This window comes from Bison bison, unplaced genomic scaffold, assembly GCF_000754665.1.
Source record: "Bison bison bison isolate TAMUID 2011002044 unplaced genomic scaffold, Bison_UMD1.0 scf7180017864514, whole genome shotgun sequence".
NCBI lineage: Eukaryota > Metazoa > Chordata > Mammalia > Artiodactyla > Bovidae > Bison > Bison bison.
In genome coordinates, this window is record NW_011495067.1 from 600,936 (window position 1) to 621,055 (window position 20,120).

Here is a 20,120-nt window from a genome sequence, read left to right on the forward strand (position 1 = left end):
CAGGATCGGCCTTTCATTGTACCGCTTTTCACCTGAGGGCTTTAATCTAGTTTTATATCCAACTCCTGATGTTAAGAATGGAACACATTTTCTGTTTCTTGTTGTTTTGTGTTTTCTTCTGGATTCCTTACTTTTTAACTTGATTACTTTTAGAAATAGTTTACCTATTTCTTGCAAAAGTTAAATCCAAGATGTTTTTTAGACTGAAAACTGAAAGCTTAACTAAAATATTTGACATAGCATTCGCTAGTACTATACGACATAATTATTATTTATTTCTCATTTGACTATAGGTTTGCATGTTCTGGTTTAGCATTGTTTTTACAGATACTGTTATTTCTAAATTATTAAAGCTGTTGCAGCTGAAATGTGTTTGTACTTCTAGCTTCTTATGCTGAGCAACATTTCATGAGACAGAGTTTGGTAAACCCGTTTGGTTGAAACGCATTGTTATTACTTTAGGTGCTGACTGTTCTGATGCTGGTTTCCAATTGCCTTGATTAAAGTAGAAACATTCTATGGCTTGGATGACTTACATTTCACATTGGTTTGAGCAAGATGATTGGTATGAAGGACTGCAAAGAGTAAGATACATTTATGTTGTATTTATAATTTTTTCTGTGATTTTTTTTTTTTGCTTTACTTCACATGCAGCTGTATTTCTATGTCATTTATATTGTGGACATTTCTGCAGTGCAGTATTCTGAGGATAAATAAGATACTTATTTGATAGATTGAACAGTAGAGGTAAGAACATAATACATAAGGATAGTCATCATTATATATTGAAGAAAAGTGTTTTTTTCTATCCTGTTTTCAGATGAATTCTTAATGTTTGCAGATTGTCTTTAGGCTTTTAAGATAAAATAAAATTCTTTCTAATGAGATTAATGGATGAAAATAGAAATAATTTCAAGAAAGTCTGTTTACTTAAGGAAAAACATTTCATGATAGAAATGTGCTAATACCATGTATTATAATAATATTGTAAAAGAAAATGAAAAAAATGTTCTGAAGAAGAGTGCCATGTTCCATTTGATAAATTTTTAGGCAATTAATTATGTTTCAAAAGGATTTGCATTGTTACTATGGCAACTTTTGCATAGCATAGCTATTCTGGTCTATTATTGCAATGGCAGAAAACTGCCATTTTATTAGATACCTTATCAACATGGATTTAGTTTAGAATAGCATAGGATTTCTCTTTGATTATGTTCGCCTTTTAAATGAAAGATTCTTTGATTGTTTAAATGAAGGCAATTTGTGGATTTTACTTTTCATTCATGAGTGGAACAAGAGACAGAATATCCTCATGTAGTTTTACCAGCTTTTCCCCACCGTGGTTTGTGAGCAGTGTTAGCGCTCATTCATGTCCGACTCTTTTGCGACCATATGGACTGTAGCCTGCCAGGCTCCTCTGTGCATGGAATTCTCCAGGCAAGAATACTGGAGTGGGTTGCCATTTACTTCTCCAGTGGTTTGAGGACATGTATTACTAAAGATACGCAGTACTGAACGTTCCTTTCTCCTTACTTCTTCAGGGTGCTATCCTAATCACATCAATCAAAGATATTTTCTCAGTACTTTACGTCTTTTAGTTTATCTTTTTAATTATAAATCCTCAGCAGTTTAAGCCTCTTGGGTTTTTTTGTTGCAGATTTCTTTTTCAGCTGTGAAACAAGCTGGCAAACATCTCTGGAGCCAATAAATATCTAACTCTGGAGAATAATCCTCGTGTTGTGGATTCTAAAGAATTCTTCATAAGGCAGGCTGAGAATCAGTGGGTAGCTTACTATCCTGAATTCCAGCCTTACCCATAAATGATAGAAATGTTTAGCGTATGAGTTTAATAGCAGTATTTGAAGTTGCACTGGACACACGCACATACCCACCCATCCAGACACGCACACACAGAGACGTGTACACAGACTGTGACTCTAGCATCTTTTTTTGTGTTGTGTATTTTAAATGTAATAACAGTGCGTGTTGGATGTTCAGACAGAAGACTCTTTTTCAGGTGTAGACTGTATATTCCTCTGTGGAAAAGAAAGGGGATGATAGTCTAATTGTGGGGGTCGAGGGGAGTGGCTGATTTAAAACAGAAGGTTTTGTTTTACTAAAATTATGTGTTCCTTTGTAGTGATTTTAAGACAGCTCATGGAGATTTTGTGAAGATTCGAAATCTTTCTGTCCACCATAACTCCAGTCTGTCCTTTAATACACTGTTGGCCTTTATTAGTGAATTTATTGTTCTGAGACATATTAAAAGAATAACCTGGTCTCATACGTAGATGTAGTTCAACCCTAAAATTGCCATATCCTTTTCATGAGTTTGAGCTTTGGGACAAGTTTTAATCTGTTCTTATACAGACTTAGATGACAATGAAACATCTTATTATAAATAATGAAAATTGAAACATGATTATTTAATTTCTTCTAAAATTCCACTGTATAATTTTTCAGATTTATGTATGTGCATATATACCCTATATAATCAGCATTCAGCATGCCATATTTTTCCATAGTTGTTTTTTAATGTTTACTGGAAAAGATAAGTTGGCTTTTAAGAAAAAAATTATAATTTAGAAATGTGTTTGAAAAATCACATACAAATATGAGTTTTATCTTAAGATCACTAAATTGGCCTTTATACTTTGATATAAAATATCAAAAATATTTATATATTTGACATAAAATACAGCATTTTGATAGGAAATATATTTGATATAAATATATGTTTGATATCAAATATAGAAATATATGACTATATATACATCAAAATATATATGACAAAATATAATATATTTGATGTCAATATATATTTAATGTCAAATGTATATATTTTATATAAATAAATTCCATATAAGATAGCAAATATATTTGATTTGCTATATAAATTTGATATAATTAATATTTATAGCATAACATATATTTCTACAAAAATGGCACATGTATATGAACTGGATTTTAATTTAGTTTTATAACTATTTTTGGCAGTGTTGTAACTCTAGCTAGATTTAAATTTCATGGTTATGTTATATTGTAATCTTGCTTGTGCAGAGATGAGCTTTATTGTTATACAAATCTAATTCAAGTATATTCTTATAATTTGTTTTTTTTGGCATTTTATACACTTACCCTTCACTGTAATTACAATGTATGTGTCATGTGTCTCATACAAGATTGAAACAAAAAATAGAATTTAGGTTGAAAAAATAAAAATAGTATTTCTGCAGGTCTGCAGTTGCCAGACTGCTGACATTGTCAGTTGCTTGTGAGGTGACAGTGCTCAGGCTTTCTTCCTGAATCCTTTGTAAACCTGCATTATTTGGCGAACTGACTTCATCTTTACAGTGTATATTTTGTTTCTGGGCCAAAAAGACGGTGTCTTCTGAAACAGTACATGTTTAGGATGGACATGGAAATACTTAGGTGGTTCACATAAAAATGCAACATATTCCTAAGTACAGATAAAAAGAGTACATAATATTTATCAGAAATAGAAAATTACCTGTCACATACATTTGAAATATATTGGATTACCTATATGTGTGGCATGTTTTGTAGGATTTATATTTAAAATATAAATGTGTATTTTGACATGGGCCTTCAGTTGAATGTTTTCTATTTTCAGTGATGCAGAATAACTAACTGTGTAACCTTTCATGCTGACCATAATATCAAAAGCTTCTGGACACTTTGTCTCTTCAGCAATTGTAGATATCACTTAATAAAAGTGAGATATATGTATATATATATAAAATGATACTTTTGAAAAATAACAAAAAAGTTTCAAATACTAGCAGTTTAAATACATAATTTAGATTTGTAGATGTGATAGTATTCATATCTTTAATGATGCATGATTTTTAATATCTCATTCAAAAACCCTAATTTTTTAAAGAAGCTGCCATTTTGTTTTTTCCTGTTTATTATTTTAATGGCTGGTTTGGAAAAGTTCTTCAACTCTGAATTCTAAAGGATTTAAGTTGTTGGACTATAATAAGACTTGTAAAAGCTGCCCAGGAACATACCACAGCAGACCAAATTGTATGAAAATATTGAAATGTTTATATTACCTGAATTTAGGAACTAAAAAGAAGTAAATCAAGATACATGATACAGTAAAAATATATTAGCATGGGTTTAGAAGTGATTTTTTTTTTAATAAAGAGTTAGCGGAAGGACTTAATCATTTCTAGTTTGGCATGTGAGGAGCTCAGAAGTCCTCACTGTGGTCTAAAACAAAACAAAACAATGAAAACTGAAAAATCAACAACTCCTCCTTAGATTCCTAAGAGATTTGAAGTCACCAGGCCAACTGCTGCCCCCAAATTGGAGAGATAAGCATATGGGCAGAATCACAGTGCGTCAGAGCAGAAACCCACCTGCAGAAACCTCCGTGGGAACCAGAGTCGGAGTGGAGAACCTCAGCGATAATTAGTGACTTGCTGGAGGCTCGTGTGTCAAGTCCCAGAGTTAAAAACTCCTGGGGGACCCAGTAATTAAGGAGGTCTCCAGGCTTTTCTAAGTTTTGCCTCCAGGACCTTTACTAGGTTTTCACAGTAAATATCAGAGAAAGAACCCTGCATGCTTCTGGCAAGGGGAGAGGAAAAGGAATTGTTTTGAAATATGTCAGAACATCCTTCTTCTTAACAAGGCTGTCCTGTTTTACTAGAGCCTGATCTGCAGAGATGATATCTGCACCCAACCTGTCCGGGAGAAGGGAAGTAGCCAGCCCCTGCTAACCATCCTGTCCCACTCGGGGAGGAAAATCTCCAAGAGTACTGGTGAAATTCCCAGTCCACGGGCATGGGCTTATTGGAAGACAGAGAACTAGTTACAGTCATGGGACTACAGAGTCATCTTAACATCACAACACTAAAGACCTACTACTGGCCACAGTTCTTTTAAACAGTGACATCATGTTCTCCTGTTAACAAAAAATTACATGGCACACTAAAAAGCAAAAAAACAAAAGCACAGTTGAAAGAGATTAAATAAGGATCAGCACCAAAGTCAGATACGGCAGGGATATTCATCTGTGCCCAGCTATTATAGTTGGAGACTTTAATACTGCTCTGTCAGAATAGAACAGATCTAGTAGACACAAAATTAGTAGAGACATAGTTGAACTCAACAACACTTCAAGCAACTGGATGTAATTTGATGTCTATCAGCTACTTCATCTATCAATAGCAAATTACACATTCTTGTCAAGCTTACATGGGAGATTGACAGAATAGACCATATTCTGGACCAAAATCACACCTTAACAAATGTAAAAGTATAGAAATAATAGTGTCTGCTCTGAGACAATGGAACTAAACTAGATATCAGTAACAGAGAGCTGGAAAATCCCCAAGTACTTAGAGATTACACAACACTTTTCTAAATAACATAAGGATCAAAGAAGAACTCTCAAGAGAAATTAAAAATCATTTTGAACTAAGTGAAACTGAAAATACAACTTAACAGAATTTATGGGAGGCAGGAAAAGGAGTGTATGGAGGGAAATTTATTGCATTGAATGCATGTATTAGAAAAAAAGGAAGCTCCAAAATCAGTCATCTAAGCTTCTGCCGTAGAAGACTGGAAAAGGAAGAGCAAATTGAATCCAAAGTAAGCAGAATATAAGAAAGAATTACAGCAGAAAATAAAAGGGCAAGAGACTTGAAAAGACACCTCACTGAAGATGACAGATGACATGGAAGCTTATGGAAAGATGTCCAGCATCACAGGTTATTAGGGAATAGCAGATTAAAGCAACAATAAAATGCTGCTACATGCCTGTTAGACTGGCCCATCTAAACCACTGACGACAACAACTTTGGTGAGAAGGTCAAGTAGCAGGAACACTCATTTTTGTCTGTTGGGAATGCAAAATGGTGTGGACAGTCTCACGTTTCTTTCCCAAATATAAACTCAAAATTTGTTTACACACAAACCTTACATCCCAAGGATAAACTATAAAAGCCTATTTAATTCACATGTAGTTTAAATAATGTATATTTTCAGTGAAAAGTAATATTGCTGTAACATTGTGAAAGGGAAAGTGTGTATTTTTTTTATTACTTATCAAGAATGCGTGGTGTCATTAGGGGAGGAAGAAACCAGATATTTGTAGCAGTTTCTTATACTGGTAAGCACTCAAAAGCACAGATTTTTTATCGTGCTGATTTTCACTGCATATTATTTACATCACTAGTTCCACTCAGATAAGGGAATTTAATGGGGTGAAGAGAGAAAAATTGGAGTAGAAAAAAGAGATCTTTTCAGGAAGTGGAACTATGAAATAGAAGAGATATAAAGAAGAAAGTAGCTTTTTAAATAAATGAGAGTTAACATAACTGAGTCTAGGCTTGTTTACTCTAAAATCCTCTGCCCTGCCATATGAACGATGTATATTCTGTGATTTCCAGTTTCCTTCGTCCCCTCTTCACAGTGAAGACCACTGGTAACCCAGCTTGTATTCCTGTCTTATGTACCTCAGATAGTGTTTGTAAGGATGCCAGAGGCAATGTGAAACTGAAGTTCTGAGACAGAGGTCACAATATTCCCAATACTGGGTTGGCTCACAGTGTTTTACATTTGAACTTGCTGCCTTGAATGAATTGCCAGTATTTAAAAACTGGTACATTTACATGAAATTCTGGATATTTCTGTCTCTTTGGGAATTCAGTGGTACTAGACCCTTTGGGTAGGAATGAGCGCTTTACGCTTCACTCTGTCCCCGTCACTGCTGGTGGGGTTCCCAGCCCTTGATCAAATGTCAGTCGTCATTTATTTTATAATCTCACCTCTCTAATAGAAATGACCTGCCTTGATGTCTATTGCTATTTGGAGATTTCAGCTCCCATTCTTTGAAAGCTGAGATTAATAGTGCTAGTGGAAATTTTTTTCAGGGCATAGAGATAAGGATTTAGGAACGCAGATGTAAAACAGTGAAGAGGTGATTTATTGAATAATGGAGATGACCAGCATTCCTCTGAATTTGCTTTTCAAGGTGAACATGTCCCAGGTAAGGCAGGTGGGACTGCTGGCTGCTGGGTGTCAGCCGTGGAACAGAGATGTGTGCGCTGCCAGTGGAGACAGGTTTGCCTACTGTGCCACCCTGGCCATCTATGTTTATCAGGTAAAAGAATGCTGACTCTTTTCAATTTTTCATTTTTTAGGATAAGATTAATATTTAATTAAGTTTGAAAAGCTAGTGAAATGCTATTAAAGTCTGCAGTTTAGTTAATAAAAATATTTAATTAACACTCGATTTGAAATTCCTGAGTTCAGTTTTCTGCATTGCGCTTAAGACCCCATGTGGGTTATTTGTAAAGTCAGAGAGGGTCACTGATATGCGAAATGACTTCTTCATGCGCTTGTATTTGTAGACTCTTCCGCTGAATGGCTTTTACAGCAGTTTTTTCTATTAGATACTTTACATCTGCATTATCTACCATTGGTAACCTAAATGACTAACTACTTTAAAAGTTATAAACCTGTTCATCCCTACAGGTACAGAAAATGCATTTATACCTTTAAACAGGCTCATGGCGTTGGGCATAGGAGACTATGTTAGCTGTTAAGGTTTTACTGCAAATATATGGTTAAAGAAAGATTGGTGGCATTAATAGATAATATAATAATGATTTGAAAAAGTATCATATAATACTGTGAAAGGTTCGTTATGTGTTCAAGGAAAAAACCAGGTTCAACAAAATGACAAATACAGTATATAACAGTATGTCATAAACATGTTAAAAATGATAGATGAATTGATCTACTAATTAATGGCACAATTACAAAGGAAATAGGAAAATTAGGCTATTCATTTTGTCCACTTGCATATAAAAACAACATAATGCCCTTTCCAAGAAGCAATAACATAAAACAGGTCCAAATGGTACCACTGCTCTGCAAACCTCGCATATCTTAATAATGCAGTAATGAGCAGTTGGCTTACTTAATGTACATTTTTTTACTAAAATACAATTTAAAAACTGCAGAAAAATTATTTCAAGACCAAGGTATTTTTCCTTCATAAGTAGATAGGGCTTCAGAAAATATAATAAATCTCTTAATTATGCATATTTAAATATACATTTGTTTTTACTCATTTTAAAATTGATATGTTTAATGTCAGTCTTCTTTTATTTTTTAAAAAAAATGATTTTGTTCCGTTGAATACATTTGAATTCACTTGAAAGTGGACCAAGCTTGAATTGTGTTCATATCTTGTTATTAAATATACTCATTTTCGTATGTGCAGCTTTTAAAAAATGATGTGATTATTAATGGAAAGTGTATTACCTAGAAAGAAGCACTGATATGTTTTATTTATATTTTTTCTAGTTGGATCACCATTATAATGAATTCAAACTCCACGCAATCATGTCTGAACATAAGAAAACAATCACAGCGCTCTCCTGGTGTCCACATAACCCTGACCTGTTTGCGAGTGGCAGTGCCGATAATTTAGTGATCATTTGGAATGTTGCAGAACAAAAAGTCATTGCTAAACTTGACAGTATGAAAGGTATCTCTCTTAACTGGGGTTTACTTCATTGAATGAAATATTTTTATTTCAATAAGCAAAGTATTATACTTCAGTAAGCTCAGGTTTTAAAGTAGTGTTTTCCAAGCTCTCTAATGAAAGTCTATGTAAGAAACACATTTTATGTCATGATTCATGGTTCTGTGTGTGGATGCGTACAAACCAAAACACAATTTCATGAAATAATCAGACTTGCTATGCTAAGTCACTTCAGTCATGTCCGACTCTTTGCGACCCCATAGATGGCAGCCCACCAGGCTCCCCCATCCCTGGGATTCTCCAGGCAAGAACACTGGAGTGGGTTGCCATTTCCTTCTCCAGTGCATGAAAGTGAGAGGTGAAAGTGAAGTCGCTCAGTTGTGTCTGACTCTTAGCGACCCCATGGACTGCCCCCTACCAGGCTCTCCATCCGTGGGATTTTCCAGGCAAGAGTACTGGAGTGGGGTGCCACTGCCTTCTCCAATCAGACTTAGTACACTGATTAATTAAAAACATAATCTGTACCAGATAATTTATGTTTAAATATAACATTAAAAATTCAAAAATAAATATAAAGACAATAATTAGAGGCAATTTACTCAGTGAGACAATTATAAGAGTTTAATAATTAACTTTGTATATGTTTATGTGAAACAGGTGGTCAGCTCATTTTAGTCAGATCCATTTTACAGATGAAGAACCAGGCTTAGGTAACGTGACTTGTTTAATTTAAAGCAAAACTAAAATTTAAATCTAAACTCCTGATAAGATCATAGTTTGTAGCATTAATTTTGTTATTAAATGCGTATAGAAGCACATTTAACTTTTCGTACATTTAATCCTTATGCCTGCAATGCAAGAGACCCGGATTTGACCCCTGGGTTGGGAAGATCCCCTGGAGGAGGAAATGGCCAGAATACTCCAGTATTCTTGTTTGGAAAATCTCACAGACAGAGGAGCCTGGTGGGCTACAGTCAGTGGGGTCGCAAAGAGTTGGACGCAACTGAGAGAATAATACTTAACCCCAATTTATATTTAATAGCCTTTAAAGCAGGAATTGTATCCCATACTAAACTGTACACCTAGAACACCTAAAGTAGGTGTTATGCACAAAAATACTCCTTGTAAGTTTTCATTGCTTACAGTAAGAATTCATTGTTTTAATATTGGGTTGCCCAAAAAGTTTGTTCCAGTTAGAAAAATCCAAATGAACTTTTGGGGCAACCCAATATATGGTTTCCTGAAAGAAAGAAAGAACTCTGTAAGTCTCTTTGAGTATGTGAAGCATATGATCACATGAGTAGTTTTAAACCAGAAACTAGGTATACTTTTTCATCATAGACGTTCTCTCCGCATGTTCCCTGTAGTCTTTCGGGTTACTGTATAAATTAAAGTCCCAAATAAGAGGTAATTTTTTAAAATAATGAACATAACCTTGTATTTTGGTTGTCTTGGAAGCGTAGGATGCAGATAATACTGAATGGCATGGTCTTATGCCACATCTCTCGATTGTGTATCTGTATTTAATTTATTCCAGGGACGCCTGCCTCTCTTAGCTGGTGCTGGAATGCTGGTGATGCTGTGGCATTTGCTTCCCACAGAGGCCCGCTGTTCATCTGGACCATCTCAGGACCAGACAGTGGGGTGACTGTGCACAGAGACGCCCACAGCTTCCTGTCTGATATCTGCATGTTCAGATGGCATACACAGAAAAAGGGGAAGGTTGCCTTTGGTCATGTTGATGGAAGTCTATCAATTTTTCAGCCAGGTAAGAATGTTTTTTTCAGTCAGATGTCTTAAATTTTATTTTTCTTATTAACATACGTAATTTCATATTTACATATTTACATTTCATATTTTCATATTAACATTTCATATTTTCATATTAACATACATAATTTCATATTTACATTTACGTAATTGCATATTTACATATTTACATTTCATATTTTCATATTAACATACGTAATTAACGTATTTACGTATGTTTCATATAACATACATAATTTCAAATTACATACGTAATTTTCATATTTACATGGCATAGAAAGTTAATAGTATTTTAATTTTTAAATAATAGTTGTGCTTGGGCTCCCCACGTGGCTCAGTGGTTAAGAATCCGTCTGCAAATGCAGGAGATGGAGATTTTGTCCCTGGGTCGTGAAGATCCCCTGGAGAAGGAAATGGCGACCTGCTCCAGTATTCTTGCCTGGGGAATCATATGGACAGAGTTGCCTGGTGGGCTGTGGTCCACGGAGTTGCAAAAAGTTGGACACGACTGAGCACACACACACACACAGCACAATAATTGTGCAAATATTATCCTGTACTGTGCCGATTCCAAATAACCATTAGAAGTAAATTTTATTTGTAAGACATTTTAGTACATTTCACCATCTCTTAGGGACACAATTCAACCTGTAACAACCCAATACAGATTCCTTGACTTCACTATTCTATAGGATCTTTAGCAATTAATGTGCACAAAACATTAGTATAGCCCTGTGGTATGTTTTCCTTACATATGCAAGAGCTAACGGGTAATGAAGGAAGCACTGCTTTTCAGTTCTGCCACTGCATTCTAAACTGTGAGTTTGAAACTCAGAGAGCATTGGCATTGATACCAGCACCATTAGGTCTTGTCCTGAGGGGTGGTCCCCCTTCCCTTCTGAGCAACTTCCTGTCACCACAGATGGTTGTTTGGTCCTCGAGGCTCTCAGAGCAGACTGTGATCTCAAGCTCTCTGCTGTCCTGTCTTTGTCTCTCTTGGAAGAAATAAATATTCATGGAGGACTGCCCACAATAGTGCAGTTCATCCATCATTTGGAAGCAGTGATTTTTAAACCCTGCTTAGTGTGTCTGTGGATTTCTTTGTGTGTGTTGGGCAGGGGTGGGGTGGGATATTTTGGTAGGTGGTCCAGCTGAGGCTTCAAGCCTTCTGTTCCCTTTCAGTCTGAAAAACACCACTTTATTCCGTATTGGACTTCATGTAAAAATTCTAATATTAATAGGGGATTCTAGGGCCAAAAGAGGGAGAAGGCAATGGCACCCCACTCCAGTACTCTTGCCTGGAAAATCCCATGGCTGGAGGAGCCTGGTGGGCTGCGGTCCCTGGGGTCACGAAGAATCGGACACTACTGAGCAACTTCACCTTAACTTCTCACTTTCATGCATTGGAGAAGGAAATGGCAACCCACTCCACTGTTCTTGCCTGGAGAATCCCAGGGATGGGGGAGCCTGGTGGGCTGCCGTCTATGGGGTCACACATAGTCGGACATGACTGAAGTGACTTAGCAGCAGCGGAAGCAGGGCCAAAAGAGGTGGAAAACTACTGCTTTAGCTATTTCAGGTTATATCCTTAGACAAAAGCAGATCATTAGAAAATCTGTTTTCAAACTTCATAGTAGAAATGTTTTAATTAAATTGACTTTGGTATTATTCCAGGGATATGCACTAATCAAATTTTCATTGTTTCCTTTTGGAAATGTTGGCGTAGTGCTTATGTAATGTTGCTTTTATAATCTGTTATGTTGGAAGACAGCAGGTAATGATGTCGTTGCAGGAAGAGCTATGGTATCTTTGAATTGTCTTATTTTTTGAGTAAGTACTTCTTTTAAAGTTTATGATACTTAGGAATAATTGGTACTTCTGTTAAGGTTGTAATCTCTAAACTTAGCTGTTTCACTGCCTTTCTGTTGCAAACAAGAGGAACATTTAATTGCAGTTTCTGTGTGGTATGTCAGCAGAAGCCTTTTTTTCATTATCACCAGTGTGTATATAATTTGGAAGAAATAAGAGGATTGTTTGCTGGTCCTTTTCTTCACTTAATTTCATTTGTTTCGTCTCCCTATTTTTCTCGCTGCCTGTTTGTTCTGGTAGCCAGGAGTGAATTACGATGTGGCAAATGGTAATATGAATGAGGACAGATGACTGTAAATATTGGGATGCGTTTATCATACACCCACTTCAAGGCAATTAACTAATTTATTCTTAAAAAAAAAAAGGTGTCGTTGTGTTCTATACCATAAAATAAAAAAGTGAGCACACAGAGATTCAGTATCTTGGAACTAGGATTTGGACCCAGGCAACGCTCCAAAGCCTGTGCTTTTAATCAGAACATAATATTCTTCCTGTTGGTGAGCACCTCCCTGCTGCTGCTAAGCTGCTAAGTCACTTCAGTTGTGTCCGACTCTGTGCGACCCCATAGACGGCAGCCCACCAGGCTCCACCATCCCTGGGATTCTCCAGGCAAGAACACTGGAGTGGGTTGCCATTTCCTTCTCCAATGCATGAAAGTGAAAGTGAAGATGCTCAGTCATGTCCGACTCTTCATGACCCCATGGACTGCAGCCCACCAGGCTCCTCCGTCCATGGGACTTTGCAGGCAAGAGTACTGGAGTGGGGTGCCATCGCCTTCTCCGAGCACCTCCCTACCCCTATGCTATTGTAATTTAATGAAATTGTAATTGTTGACAAGATCATATGGGTTATTTTTCCACTTTTTTTCCCCTAACAACTTCTCAGTAGCAAATAGAAAGACATCCAGGATACTGGGGATTGCCTAAGCAAAGCAGTTCTGTCCAGCTGCATCCTTAGCAGTTCAGTCGCTAAGTCGTGTCTGACTCTTTGTGACCCCATTGACTGCAGCTTCCCTGTCATCCTTTGGACAAACTCTTAATTCTCCTTCATTCGCATGTCAGTTATGACTTCCACATAAAAATGCCACACTTGTATTCCCAGGACTCTTGGAATCAGTGGTCTGCAAAGAGGAAGTTCAAATGATCTCAGTTGTTAGTCTTATTTTGGAAATTTTGTTGAAAACCGTGTTCCTTACATTTGAATAGGTAATAAAAGTCAGAAGCACGTGCTGAGACCCGACTCTCTTGAAGGGACAGATGAAGAGGACCCCGTGTCGGCCCTGGAGTGGGACCCACTCTCTACTGACTATCTGCTCGTGGCTAATCTGCATCATGGAATTCGCCTAGTGGATTCCGAGTCACTTTGTTGCATAACGACTTTTAGTTTTCCCAGCGCAGCAGCTTCTGTGCAGTGTCTGGCCTGGGTTCCCAGTGCTCCTGGGATGTTTATAACTGGAGGTAACTTTACCTTGTTCCCCAGAGTTTTAAATATGTGCATATTCTTTAATTGACTCAGGGAAATTGCACTATTTTATTGACTGATTTTGTATAAGACATGAATATCTCAAATATTATCATTTATTACAGTAAATACCAAGTTTACTTTTATTTCTATTGTGTATCATTAACATAATGACAAATAAAAATGAAAAGAAGGCCCGGTTTTCCAGGTTTCTGGCAAAATCAGAATATGTCATGCATGTACACACGTGTGTGCATGGCTGGGTTTGTGTGTATACAAAAGGGAACAGCAGTTCAATTTCAGCCATGGCTGGATGACAATAAAGGTACTGGCTAGAAAAACAAGTTATATGAAAGAGAGGTCTCTTAGCCTCACTGATAGTTTTGGGCCATGTTTTCCTAATTATAAGACCGTCAGCAAAGCTAAGAAGTGATGGAGGATGGGAAGATGAGGAATTTAAAATAGTCATTAGGAATTAAATGACTTACCATTCACATAGATTCAGAGAAACCAAGTACTTTCAGCTGCTGTATAAACACTTCCCATATTTGCTAAGTCTAACATAAAAGACAAAAGAGTCTTTATCCTTTCAGCAGCTTTAAAGAAGCCTTTATTCTTTAAGCACTTAAACTACACATGGAAGTAGATTCTTATTTATATACGTTAATTGACTTAATTACACACAATATAATTAATGATAAACATGGGAATTTTGTTTTTATGTATTATTATTACTGTCCTTATTATTGAGATGAAATTTACATATCATAAAAATCACCAAGTTAAAGCGTACAGTTCAGAGGTTTCTATGTTACAACTGTAACCACTATTTACCTCCAGAATCTTTCCTCATCCCCTGATAGACTCTGTACCCATCAACAGTCAGTCTCCATGACCCCCCAACACACTCCCTAGTCACTACACATGTATGTACATTAACCACTGATCTGCTTTCTGTCTCTGTGATTTGCATATTCTGAATTCACAGAAAGTGAATATTCTGGATTCACAGAAATTGAATCATTCAATGTGTGGCCTTTTATGTCTGGCTTCTCTGATTTAACGTTAAGTTTTCAGGATTCATCCATGATGTAGTGTGAATGAGTACTCATTCCTTTATATAGATGGATAATGTTCCATTGTATGGATATGCCAAATTTTGTTAATCAGTTAATAGACACTCAGCTTGTTTCCACTTTTGTGCTGTTATGAATAATGCTGCTGTGAACATGTGTGTGCAGGCTTTATGTAGACATGTCTGTAATTCAGTTGGGTGTGTATGCAGGAGAGCAATTGTTGGGTCATATGGTAACTTTGCAATCAGTTGAGAAACTGTCAGTCTTGTTTCTGGAGTAACTTAATAAGGTGGGAATTTTGGAAGCAGGGGGTGTTCTAGGTACTCTTCAGGCATATCATCTAGTCCTTGTTTGGCTGCAGGTGAGCAAGGAAGCAGTTTACAAATGTTTCAAGAAAGGAAGGTTTAATGGTGGGGGTAGAAAGTTTTCTGTTACTGGCTTTCCTAGAGCACCTTGTCACTGGGTGCTTTTGGGGATAAAATCATCATAACTGTCTTTTCTGGGAAAAGCTGCAAAAGCAAGCAGCCTCTTAGCTTAGAAGGGGATTTGAAACAGAAAAAAAAAAAATAGCAAAACCTGCCAAAAATTTAAGGGATGAGCATCATTTCAGCTGCTTCTTTGTATTATATAACATTGTGAGAAGAATGTCAGTAAGTGGTGTTAAAAATCTGACAAGTTGAAATTTTGTTATTACTTTTATATCTCAGCATTTTATGTTTCAAGTAAAATGTGCTAATAGAATGCTTTTCTTTTGATCTGACTAGATTCCCAAGTGGGTGTTTTACGCATTTGGAATGTTTCTAGAACAACACCTGTTGATAATTTTAAATTAAAGAAAACAGGATTTCATTGCTTACATGTACTGAATTCTCCTCCAAGGAAAAAATGTAAGTAAAAATGTTAAAATTTAATATTTAAAAATATCATATTTGCTGCTATCAAATAAAATCATGTAATGATATAAACATAACAAATACTGGATGCTACTGAAAGGCAGATTTTTAAAAACTGCCCTTGATAATATGTGTGCTAAAGTTACCATCAAAGCCACATAATATCTAATATTGCTAAATTGAAGATATTTAGAGCAAAATTATATTTTTATATGTTATTGAATGAGGATATTAAAATAATATTAAATTGTCTACATGGGAAAAATGAAATGATGGTACTGGTGAAAATAAGAAATAGAAAGAGTGGTAGGATTAAATAAAATTGCTCTGCATCAAATATACTGGGAAATATTTATCTGTATTCCAATGTGTACTTAATATAGATTGATCTAATAATTTATAGTGGTATCATTATTTTAAATTATATTTGCAAGAGCATATTCACATTCTAAGGGAAAGTTTTTTTTGAAAGAAGACAAAATATGTGATAACCCAGTGATACCTGTATCAGATCTGACCTGCAGAATTGTAAGATAATAGATTTGTACTGTTTAAGCTGCAAAAAAAAAAAAAAAAAGAATATACAGAAAATAACTAAGCAAGGAGACTTTTATACAAAGTTGGGGAAATGAAAGTGTATAAAAAGTAAACATTGACAAAGAAGAAATTAAGATGCAAATGTATGTCAGACAATTGTGATTGTTAATTTGCATGGTAAATTAAGTGAAAGTGAAAGTTGCTCAGTTGTGTCCAACTCTTTGCGAGCCCATGGACTATTTAGTCCATGGAATTCTCCAGGCCAGAATACTGGAGTGGATAGCCTTTCCCTTCTCCAGGGGATCTTCCCCACCCAGAGATCGAACCCAGGTCTCCTACATTGCAGGTGGATTCTTTACCAGCTGAGCCACAAGCTAAATTAAAGTGAGTAATAAATCTCAAAAATAGTTATTTTCATTGGATTGAAATTTTATGGAAGAGGGTTATTAGTTTTAAAAGAAAAAACTTCATGTGTGTTTGTATGTGTAGAGGAAGAAGTAAGCTGTTATATCAGCATTTTGAAAGAACGTTGATTCCAAAATAATCATGCGTTGTTTTCATTTATGGGCAGTAAGAAATTAAAGATTCAGCACATACTGTGATTCTTCACACTAATTTTTATTCATTTTGTTTCACCTGTACTCTATATACCTCTTTTCAAAATAATATCCCATTTTGTATATGTGTGGGGGGGGCAGTTCTGCAAAAGGACACCTGTGGCAGAAAATCTGCTCATTGCTCATTAAGAGTTTCCGGATACAAATTCTAGATAAAAGAAAACGAAGGAGCATCTATATAAATTAAGTCCTTTGACTTCATTCCAGCATGTGGAAAGCCACTGGCATAAGGGTTTATTACTTTCTTCTCTAGTTTCAAACCAGTCCCCAACCGAAAATCATTACACATCGTCCACGAGTGAAGCAGTCCCACCCCCAGCTCTGACGCAGAATCGGGCCTTCTCTCTTCCTCCTGGTCACGCCGTGTGCTGTTTCTTGGATGGTGGCGTTGGACTTTATGATATGGGAGCCAAGAAGTGGGATTTCCTTAGGGACTTGGTATGTCTATGGTTTTTCTCTCTTTTATAATGCAGTGCTTATTTTGTGTATAAAGTGATGTTTACTTTTACTTATGTGTTAATATTGTCCTAAGATTATTTTTGTAGAGAACCATACATTAGGAATTTATTTTGGTTGACTGAAACTTTTTATAAAGATGTCTATAACTATTAAAAGTATTTAATTGTAAATATTGTAAACATTAAATTTCTTTAAAAAGTACTGTCTTCTTAGCTTATTGGAAATATTCTGCATTTGGCAGTGTTCCCATTATTGTGTAGGCCATGTTACCCCTATGTATAGTATTGGAAATCATGTAGTTGCTCTATATTTTGGAAGCAAAATGAGGAATAGAATGTTCTTTCAGGATGAAGGAGAAAGTCCATCTCTGCCAGTTACTCCAAGCTTTCTTGTTCTCATTCATGAATTGAGCAAGGTTGGATTAAGCGTTTTCTAAGGTTTATTTCTATTATTGAGTCATAATAATTCTATGAGTCTACAAACTTCTGTTGTAATGATCATGAAGCCTCTGTTGTAAAATAGAATACAATCCTGCTGAGAACTCACATTTTGCCTGGTTTTCTTCTGTGCTTTTTTACGCTGCATTCCTAGGGTCATGTGGAAACTATTTTTGACTGCAAATTCAAGCCTGACAATCCCAATCTTTTAGCAACAGCTTCATTTGACGGCACCATAAAAGTCTGGGATATAAACACGTTGACTGCGGTGTACACATCCCCGGGGAACGAAGGGGTTATTTATTCCCTTTCATGGGCTCCAGGTAAGAACATTTTTTATTAAAATCAGGAGTACAATTGAATGACTCTCCTAACTTTTATATTCATCTGCATTATATTCTGTCCTTCAGTGCCCTCTTGCTCCAAATGATTGTGGAGGCAAATTACTATCAACATATGTGTTGGTACAGTTTGGGGGGAATTTAGAATAAACTCCCTGAGCAGGCATTTTGATTTCTGGGCCCTTCTGTATGGTGTAGTCACATAGAAAAGCCACAGTAAATCAGGAAGATACTGACCCATCTCATTTTAGCTGCATTTGTATAGATCTGCCTGTAAAGTGTTAGTTGCTCAGTCACGTCCTACTCTTTGTGACCCCATGAGCTGTAGCCCACCAGGCTCCTCAGTCCCTGGAATTCTCCAGGCAAGAATGCTGCAGTGAGTTGCCATTCCCTTCTCTGGGGGATCTTCTGGACCCAGGGATCGAACCCAGGACTCCCACATTGCGGGCAGATTCTTTACTATCTGAGCCACCAAGGAAGCCCTATAAAGGTGTAATGTATTTTACATGATGGAAGTTTTCCTTAATATTTTCATGTGACTCAAACATATAAAAATAAAGTATTTTTTTTCTAAAAATTATGCTACCTGTCTTTCCCTGGTACATCTGTTTTGTGAATAAGAATGATTATCTGTTTGATTATGAGCATGTGATTCTGTATACACTCTACTTTTGTAATATTGAAGGATTTTATGGGATACTAGGGTCTTTACTTGGACTCAGTATGGTAGAACCTTTATACTTTCCTGTACATAAAAAAGAAAAGAGATGCCCTATGAAACTGCTGGCATTTTCTCCCAAAACATTAAATTTTCCTGTAATGAATAACTTTAAAAACTAAACTGAGTTTTTTACTTTAAAAAGTATGTAGAATGTTTTACTTATTTGTCCTAATACTAATATATGAATTAAAAAACTGACTTATAGCCGGTATATAGCTTATTTTTTAGCTTATCTCCTCATGCGCATGAATTTTTAGCCCTGAAAAAATATATATATATATTGGGTTTTTAAAGGATTTGATGTCTTCAGACTTCTATTTTCTTTACCCTATTTTTAGAGTAGAATCACAGGAAAAATTTTAGAGGTGCAAATAAATGTGAAAACTTTTCCCCAGTAATTTTAGAGCCCCAACAGGGTAGCAGAATGAAAATCCTAGAAAAACTGGTGAGGACTATTTTGTAAAGTACTTACAGTCATTTGTCACAAAATAATTCCTCTATATTTTTTGTCCTAGGTAGCAGGGTAATAAGCTGTTTCTTTCTTCTAATGGAGAAAACCTCTTCTTTGATTGCCTTGTAACGAATTCAGAATCATCTACTAACTTGGCAGTAGTTTGATTTTCATAGATTTTTTGTTTCTTAAAGAGCATTATGTTTTTGATGGAGAAAATGAATTTTTTCATGTGTCTTGCTTACAGAAATATTTACTTTCCTAACCATTAATAGATTACTAAAATTGTTAGATGGTCAGAAAAATGTAAATGCTGACTGAATATGTAACAATACTGAGGAATTATTGATAGTCTTTTTGATTATTGATTATTGATAGTCTTTTTGATTATACTAGTTTGATCACGTTAATAAAAGAGATCCTGTATGTCCTTTATTAGACATCCATCCTCAAGTGTTTATTGATGAAAGAACACAATGTTAGAGCTTTGCTCCAAAAAATCCAGTAGGGAGCTATAGACGAAAATAAGATTGACCATACTTTGATAATTGTTGAAATTGTATGATATATTTATGCACTATACTTTCTGTTTATATTTGCATGCAATTAATAATTTTCATTATTAAAAAAAACTTGAAGCACTTTGCAAACCCAAGTCTTTTTCAAAAATTACATTTTTAAAAATAGTTGCATTTGTGGCAAACATTTCATATAATGTCTAATAAATTGTTTCCTAAGGTGATTTAAATTGTATTGCTGGAGCAACTTCCCGAAACGGTGCTTTTATTTGGGATATTAAAAAGGGCAAAATGATACAACGATTTAATGAGGTAGGATGTATTTATTGCTAGCTTAATAATATAATGTCTTATATGGCCTCATGTATTTTCAATGCTTTTCTCTCTAAATTTAATAGTTAATCAGCAGGTGGCATTATTAGAAGAAAATCCAAGAGGACATA

General features: G+C 35.7%; 1 protein-coding gene across 3 annotated transcripts in view; it reads left to right on the forward strand.

Annotated features, from left to right (window-relative positions):
* The first annotated feature begins 368 nt into the window (after nucleotides 1-368).
* The window catches only part of WDR17 (WD repeat domain 17), a 54,706-nt gene continuing 34,954 nt past the window's right edge, over nucleotides 369-20,120 (forward strand). For 2 of the 3 annotated variants that reach the window (XM_010829909.1, XM_010829912.1), the window contains exons 1-9: nucleotides 370-584; nucleotides 7,007-7,135; nucleotides 8,347-8,530; nucleotides 10,065-10,295; nucleotides 13,372-13,623; nucleotides 15,468-15,590; nucleotides 17,004-17,188; nucleotides 17,801-17,969; nucleotides 19,898-19,989. In XM_010829909.1, coding sequence (XP_010828211.1) covers nucleotides 519-584; nucleotides 7,007-7,135; nucleotides 8,347-8,530; nucleotides 10,065-10,295; nucleotides 13,372-13,623; nucleotides 15,468-15,590; nucleotides 17,004-17,188; nucleotides 17,801-17,969; nucleotides 19,898-19,989 — 1,431 coding nt within the window. In that variant the 5' untranslated portion in view covers nucleotides 370-518. Of the gene's footprint in view, nucleotides 585-7,006; nucleotides 7,136-8,346; nucleotides 8,531-10,064; nucleotides 10,296-13,371; nucleotides 13,624-15,467; nucleotides 15,591-17,003; nucleotides 17,189-17,800; nucleotides 17,970-19,897; nucleotides 19,990-20,120 lie in introns of all 3 variants that reach the window. The other variant, XM_010829910.1, reaches the window with a different exon arrangement.